The sequence below is a fragment of the Morus notabilis genome, unplaced genomic scaffold (assembly GCF_000414095.1).
Source record: "Morus notabilis unplaced genomic scaffold, ASM41409v2 Scaffold663, whole genome shotgun sequence".
Taxonomy (NCBI): domain Eukaryota; kingdom Viridiplantae; phylum Streptophyta; class Magnoliopsida; order Rosales; family Moraceae; genus Morus; species Morus notabilis.
Genome location: NW_010366358.1, coordinates 1,949 through 10,586, shown reverse-complemented (window position 1 = coordinate 10,586; position 8,638 = coordinate 1,949). Strand labels below are relative to the sequence as shown.

The window sequence follows — 8,638 nt, the reverse complement described above, 5'->3', positions numbered from 1 at the left end:
CAAGGGGTTTTACCTCAAATTAGTTGATGGAGCATTGTTTCCCTCTGTTGCTCCCATTTTTGGTTTTTTTTCTTTCTTCCCTATTTCGGCAGGGAACTCTAAGAGAGAGAGAGAGAGAGAGAGAGAGGGAGGGAGTGGTGGCCGGCGGTGAAGGAAGAAAAAGAGAGAGAGTTTACATGGAGAAGAAGGAAGAAAAGGAAAGAAAGAAAGAAAGAAAAGGAGAGAAAGAGAGGGCCGGTCTGGGCAGCCACGTGAAGGAAGGGAAGGGAAAAGGAAAAAAGAAAAGAAAGAAAAGAAAGAATAGAAAAGGAAAAAGAAAGAAAAAAAAGGAAAAATAAAAGAAATAGGGAAAAATAAAAGAAAATATATTAAAATTAAGTGTATTTTTAAAACTTTTGGGGTGAAAATTGAAAAACTGAAAGTAATTTATAAGTCTTTAAAATAACTTAAAAACTTAATCTTTAATCACAAGAGTAATTAGAAAAAATCAATTTTAGGCACACTAATATACACAATTAACATAATTAAACATGTTTAATTCTGGAGGGCATTACAGCTCTACCCCCTTAAGGAATTTCATCCTCAAAATTTGAGCTTACGATAGGATATGAACTGGTATGGATATCGTTCTTGCATCGTTGCTTTCAGTTCTCACGTCGCTTCCTCAATGCCATGGTGTTGCCACAACACCTTCACTAGCGAAATCTCATGACAACGTAAACTCTTCATCTTTCGATCGAGAATTTGAACTAGTACTTCCTCGTAAGTCGTGCCATACTTGATTGGCACGTCGTACAATTGTACAATAGCTTCCGGATCGGGTTTATGCTTACGAAGCATAGAAATCTGGAACACATTGTGCACGTGAGATAACTCAGGAAGTAAGGTGAGGCGATAAGCAACAACACCGACATGTTGCACGATTTGGAATGGTCCAATGTATCTTGGCGCAAGTTTCCCTTTCACGCTAAAACGAGTGATTCCTTTGCATGATGAAACTCTTAATAAGACAGTCGCCTTCTAATAGCATAGCTCTTCATTTAATCACACTTCGATTATCTAATAGGATTCCATCAACTTGGTCAGTCTTCTAATCTCATGCCTGGGCTGATTTAACGTTCGTTACGGAAACACGTGCAAGACATATTATGTGTCACCAAAGGGTGGAAAACTGGTTCCTAATAAAAATTGACATCTAGGTCTTTCTAACGAGTTATCACATATCCTATTCCAAATATTCTAAGCCTTTCAAACACTTCTTACAAGAAGTTGAAATTCTGAAGTTTTAGCTTTTCAATGCATTTTCAAAAGTTTCTAAGCGAAACTTCAACTACGTACATCTCGGCTTTCAAAACTCTAAACAGAGTGATTCTAAGTGCTACACCTCACTAATGATGCACGTTAAACAGTAAGATTAGTGTCTTAAGTGCAGCGATCCTGGTTCTAGAAGTTTGGGTTCAAGTTCACACTTTTTGCATTATGCCAAGAATACAAGTGTCTTAAGGGTATAATTCTAGTTTTTAGATAGAGTAGACACCTAAAGTTTCGAAACGAGTTATCATATGCCAAAATCTGCAATCTCTAAGTACCTCAAAAATAGTTTCTAAGAAATCAAAATTCTATCATTTCCTGGTTTCGATAACTTTTGAGAAGTTTTTGGCATGAAACTTCTAATGCGCACAACTCGGGTAACACAACTCCAAATAATGTGATTCTAACTCCCATACGTCGCTAATAACATATTCTAAATGGTGGTAATGGTGGCCTAGGTGCAACAACCCTATTTCAAAAAGTAAGGGTTTCAGTTCTTTATTTTATCAGTTCTTAGAAAAGACAGCTTTTGCGGTTGTTACGGAAATAATCATAAAATATTCTACATAACCCGAAAATTACAAAGTTAGTGCCTAATCAAAGTAGACATCTAGAGCTTTCCAAAGAGATATCATAAGCTTAGTTTCAGATATTTTAAGGTCTCCATAAATATGTTATACCAGATCAAAACGTGACTATTTTTCTGTAGAATTCCTAAAAATCAAGCGTAACTTCAAAATTGCATAATTTGAGCTACTGTTATCCATTTAGGGTGATTCTTATGGCCATACGAAGATTAGGATGTCTAGTTTTCAATTATATAACCCATTCATTCAAATTCATCTCCAAGGATTCTCAGAATTCAATAGTATCAAACCTATCCAGGTTAGGTTCCTTAACACTTTTTCCAACAAATTGAAAAATTCATAACTTCAGCTACAAAACTCCTTTTTGGGTGATTAAAATCTCCTATCAAAGCTTGATAAGTCTATTTTAAGGTTCTAATATAACTAACATTAAAATTTATTGAGAATAATCAAGTCCTAAGCTTTTCTTTGGGCTGCTCCTAGAATCCTCCCCAAAATCATGTGAATCAAGTGGGGAAAGTATGATTAAAGTCCAAAATAATAACATTCAAGAGAGAAATTCTAAAGAAACTCATACTTAATGCTAAACAACCACAAAGGCTTCAAACTTCCAATCGTTCGATCATAAATCAGTTTCTAACTCGAATCCATATTCTCCATAAATCCAATAAAATGGTAGATTCGTCGACCTTGACGGGAATATACATAAATTATTATTTACATCTCCAAAAATTCCAAAATGAACTCCATAAGAAAGTAGACACGTAGATCCTTGATTTAGTATGTTACACATAAGGTTTGAAAACTGACAAGACCCTCAAAAACATGTTATAGAAAATCAGAACGGCCTGTCTAGAAAAATTCTTATAGTTGCATGAAATCCATCACGTGGACTAAATGACTTCAAGGTTGATTTTAATGCAACACCCACGGTCTGACACTGATTTGAAAAATGTCCAAAGTATTGTTCATACTTATCATTAGAACTATCCATTCTAATTCCACATGAAATTGACAAGACATCTCCTTACGAAGGTCAAACCTATCATCTTCAGCCTGTGGGAACTCAACTTCAACTGCTAAAGAAGTTCTTCCATTTAAAACACCACTTGGAATATGAGTCAAAAGCAAGAATGTCACTCGCATGGCAGAAAAGAGGCGAATATGACAATTCGTCAAGATAGTCGTATGGGAACCTATGAACTAAGACTTTCTACGCCTTTTATGTGGATTCCTACGTGTCAAACGATGGAAAAGAACATCCACCTTGCGACTCTGTTGGTAGCATCATGATATCGGTTGTCACAATCAACCATTCTATCAATGATAAAGAAACGAAGTTCCAATTTCAATAAAATAGGACCACTCACCTCATTTGAGTCTTTGTGAATTTCAGAATCATAGAATGGGACATGGAAACACTTGTCATCTTGAAATCTCATATCCAGTATATTATCAATTCCAGCTAGAAGTCAATCAACAACATAGACTCCCAACCACTGTAATAGAGACACCTAATTCTGGGAATTATCGAACATAAGAATATCAATCATCGACTTAGAATCTAGAAAGTCGAAGAAAATCACATAGTCAAATTTGACTCTAAAAGAAGAACCAATAGGAATTTAATATCGAATAAATATGAGCCTAAATTATTGATTGAATCTCCAAAATCCGGTGACTGAATAGGGATCTTCGAAGTCAAGATTGCTAAGTCTCGCACCAATGATCACCGTACACTAAAAGGAAGTGAACGATATGACATGTTTTCGTATTAGGAACATAATTACCGAGACTACTATTCGAAACAAGAAGCGGTCTTGATCTTAGAATAACATTGATTCATGATAGAAAGATAATATGAATCAAAATACGGTTATCAAGTAGAAAGTCCAACTCCAGTTCAAAACAGATTAAGAATAGAGCTTGAATTTAGAATTCCAAAAGCGAAATGATCACAAATATTAATATCCATAGTCAATGTCTCACAATGACATGGTTCAAGTTAACAAGGGAATCACCGAGACTAACACTCGAGACAAGAAAGAATTTCAATTCCTGAATAACGTAGGATCGTGATGGAGAGATAGCACGATGCGATACACACATAATAACGAAGAGACCAACTCCCGATCACAACAGATTTAGGAAAGAATTCGAAGTTAGAATCCTGGAACCTGTGGGTTATGACCTACCACGCTTCCAAACTAGGTCGAATACAATAAATATAAGAGATAAACGTCAATATCTCGACGAAGTCTATAGCCACCATCGTCATCAATCGAAGAAAGAATGATGTCTCATCAACACAAGAACCCATAAAGTAAACACTCTTGAGCAAAACACTCTCAAGAGATAAAAGAATGCATCAATGAATTGAAACGAGTAGCTAGGATACAAAGCTAGATTGCATGACTAAAATTGCGCATTGATCGAATCGGAAAGAACCAAACAAGGAGGAAGGAAACTTTAATGATCAAAACTGCTCGATTTCAAGTCGTCGCTCTCCATCAACTTAAACCCCCCATGTTAGACATGTCGAAAAGTGGAAGGGACCAATATCGAGAGTTCAACTACACGGAAGTCAGAACGAATATCATCTCAAAACTGAAATCTTCATGAGAATTTTGAAGTCAATACTGATTTTGAATTTGAAACTGACAAGAGTTAAGAGCACTTATGGAAACAAATCAATAACCATTGGGTCGAAATCAATACATCCCGAAAACTTCAATGTCAACTTTAACCTCGATCTTCATATCGATAAACATCGATAATAGAAACATGGATTCCATCCATTAAAGTGCTCTAGGAGAATGAAACGGACTCTAACGTCAAATTCTCAAGTGCAACTATATAACATATTAATTAGTATTGTACGACACGTCCCAATACAAAACTTTTAAAAGAACAACAAAACTCAGTAAAAACTCACACATGCTCGATTTCCCATAGAATTCGAAGCCGTACTCTGATACTAAAAACTGTCACAACCCCAAGGATAGGGCCGCGATTATTGGGGTTTAATTTAAAATTTAATTTAATTAAACTGGACTGTTTAACAAAATCACAAAAATAAAAACATAAATATCAATATAGTTTACTCCGGAGACTTTCTTTCACAAATAATATTTAAAACAGTCCATAAAGTCCAAGGAAAATAGTACAACTCTGAGACATTGTCAACCAATACAGTTTACATACAGAAATACAATACATCTCAGAATTTAAAACTGTAAATCTGAAACAAACGTACTGCTTCGAATCTCACGCCTTCAATCCATTGGCATCCACTTGCCATGCTGTAAATTTAAACCGCTAACTCTGGAGGATGGGTTTAAAACATTGAAAACATAATAAAAGTGAGCAGAATGCCCAATAGGATATAATTTATAAAACTGAATAAATAAATAAGTGAATAAAATGAGAGAGTCAGGCTTGAAATAATCAATCGGAACCAAACAACCTTTTTCTGAAAGGTAAATAAACTGAAATTGCATATTTCAGGCACCAGCAAGTAATTTAAGTAATTTAAGTAATTCATGGGTTTGGCATTCTATTTAATTTCAGCTTAAAAATAACTTTTTAAAGAAATTTCGGCAGCATGCCGACATAAATAGAAAAAATGCCAAACCTGCAATTCAAGTTCAATTTCAAAATAAATTCTCTAGAATCCATCAAAATCAGTTTCCAATCAATTCAATATGTCCAATAACTAATTCAATTATAACAACAATTATTCAATTCAATATGTCCAACAACAGTTATTCAAATCTAACCAAAATCAAACTTTCTCAAGTTTAAAACTCAAATCAAATAGTGGGTTTCAAGGGGTTTTACCTCAAATTAGTTGATGGAGCATTGTTTCCCTTTGTTTCTCCCATTTTTGGTTTTTTTTTCTTTCTTCCCTGTTTCGGCACGGAACTCCGAGAGAGAGAGAGAGAGAGAGAGAGAGAGAGAGAGAGAGAGAGAGAGAGAAACCCATAGAGAGAGCAAGGGAGAGAGAGAGAGAGGTGGCCGGAGAGAGGGAGGGAGTGGTGGCCGGCGGTGAAGGAAGAAAGAGAGAGATAGAGTTTACGTGGAGAAGAAAGAAGAAAAGGAAAGAAAGAAAGGGAGAGAAAGAGAAGGCTGGTCTGGGCAGCCACGAGAAGGAAGGGAAGGGAAAAATAAAAAAGAAAAGAAAGAAAAGAAAGAAAGGAAAAGGAAAAATAAAGAAAAAAAGGAAAAATAAAAGAAATAGGGAAAAATAAAAGAAAATATATTAAAATTAAGTGTATTTTTAAAACTTTTGGGGTGAAAATTGAAAAACTGAAAGTAATTTGTAAGTCGTTAAAATAACTCAAAATTTTAATTTTTAATCACAAAATTAATTAGAAAAAATCAATTTTAGACACACTAATATACACAATTAACATAATTAAACATGCTTAATTTTGGAGGGCGTTACACAAACTCCTCTAGGTCCATCAAATTCGGCCTTTAAAACAGGTATTCCGGCTTCATCTCCATCAAACTCCTCTGGGTCCATCAAATTCGGCCTTTAAAACAGGTATTTCGGCTTTATCTCCGTCAAACTCTTCTGGGTTCATTTTTGGTTTTTGTTTTGATGATTTGATCTATTTTTGTTTTGATGTTTGTGCTTAGACTCCATTATATGCTTTTTTATGCTTATGATTCGTTTAGTGAATGATTTTTTTGCTTCTAGACATAAAATTAGAACAAGATTCTTTCAATGTAGGAAGTTAAAAGTAGATTCTTTCAAGGTTTCTCCTGTACATTACTCTCTTCTTTGGTTCATGGCCTGCTTTGTCATGTTCGAAGGAATATAAATGTGTCCTTTGGTTCATGCCTCACATTTATCATTCAATATAATCTGTTTTATTTTGGACTCTTGAAAACTTAAAGTGGCCAATCTTATAATATTAAGTAACAAGGATTCTTGACTTATAACTTGGAAGAGGAAAGTGAATAATAACTTTAAAAGGCAGTAGAGGATGATTCTTGGTAGCCGTACAAAATAATGGAATACTGTAAATGTGTGGAAGTTACTTTTGTGTGTGTGTGTAACGTGTGTTTATATATATATGTTCGAAGGAATATAAAGGAATATAATTGTTATATATGTTCTTGTCCCTCATAATTTTTTGCTGTGTGTGGTTGTTAATAGGTTTTAATATTGGCAACGGTGGTTCTAATATTGTGTGGTTGTTATATATGTTTTTGTCCCTCATAATTCCTTACTTTGTGTGGTTGTTAATCTTTTTGTGCAAGAGGGTTTTAAATTACCCGCTTGGTGATACAATGGTTAGTGGTATTGAACTAAATTTTCTTTTGTGCATATTAATTTAATTTGGAGTCCCCTCTACGTAATAAATTATTTAAATGTGTAATTATTAATAATGTGTGTTTATTTTCTAATTTGTGAGAGACTCTTGTGTGTTTGTTTTAATTTTAAACTTAGATTATGTAATGTCTCTACAATATGTTAAACAAGTTGAGAAACATGTTTTATCACCCATTTTATAAACAGACTCAAAAATAGGTTCAAATATAGGTTAACACGACCCATTTATCACTTATTTTATAAACATGTTCAAAAATAGGTTAACACGACCCATTTATCACCCATTTTATAAACGGATTGACAGGTAATCAACAGGTTGACACGACACGTTTATGACATGTTTAATAAACGGGTTATTCGTGTCGTGTCGTGTCAATCCGTCAATATACATGTCATGTTTGGGTTTTGTATTTTGACACGATTAATAAACGGGTCGTGTTTGTGTCAACTAAGGGAGTCCCGCCGACACGAATTGCCACCCCTACTAACAGTCACATCTAACGTCTTTATTATAATAAAAAATTCTCATATTAAATCACATCTAAACTCAAATTAAAAACTCAAATCAACAAACTAAATGAGCTACGATCACTCAAGGAATCACATAAACAACTCTTTTCCCCGTGTCTGGATTTTTCTCTCTGCCGTTGACACAATCTCGCCGGAAAATGACGTCGTCATTGATACCGTCGCCATCTCAACCGAGCTTGGGTTAGCAATTCTTTGTCTTTGTCTTTCTTCTTATTTGATTTTACCAAGCCCATTTGATTTTGAAGTTAGTGTTAACCAGTGTTGGACTTTCGGGCGGCGGGCATGTCCGATGCCCGAAAATTTTTGGGCACGGCGGGCAGGCCCCTCTCGCCGCCCGAAAATATTTTTCTTCGGGCACGGGCTTGGGTAGCCCGAAAATGGTAAGCCCCTTGAATGGGAACGCCCTTTCCCAGCCCCCCCCCGGGGAGAACCCTCCCCCCGCCGTTCGCCGAATTTTTTTTGAATTTTCTGGCAAATACCCGAAGCTGCCCGAACTGCCCAAATTTTTGCCCGAATTACCCGAATTTTTTGTGGCCGTTGCCCGAATTTTGGTGACCGTTGCCCGAATTTCGACCCGTGCCCGAAAAATGCCCTATTTTTTTAACCGTTAGCCCGAATTTTGAAAAAAAATGGTCTTTTGCCCGAACCCGAATTTTGCCCGAATTTTTGAGCCAAACGGTTAGATTTTTATCCGTTGCCCGAACTGCCCGAAAATTTTGTAGCCGTTGGACCCGAATTTTTGGGGGAAAAATTTTTTTTTTCAACCCAAAAATTTTCCTATAAATACCCCCCTCCCCCCAACCATTTTCCTCACCCCAAAACTCTCATTCTCTCTCAATTTCTCTTAATCTCTCTCAAATCTCTC

General features: G+C 35.6%; 1 protein-coding gene across 1 annotated transcript; it reads right to left on the bottom strand.

The window, feature by feature from the left end:
* Nucleotides 1-651: 651 nt before the first annotated feature.
* On the bottom strand, nt 652-3,044 carry LOC112093913. The gene is made up of 2 exons (XM_024173457.1): nt 2,941-3,044; nt 652-967 (listed from the first exon to the last, which is right to left on the bottom strand). Exons 1-2 carry the CDS (start codon nt 3,042-3,044, stop codon nt 652-654), a joined length of 420 nt encoding a protein of 139 aa, XP_024029225.1.
* Between the last annotated feature and the right edge of the window lie 5,594 nt (nt 3,045-8,638).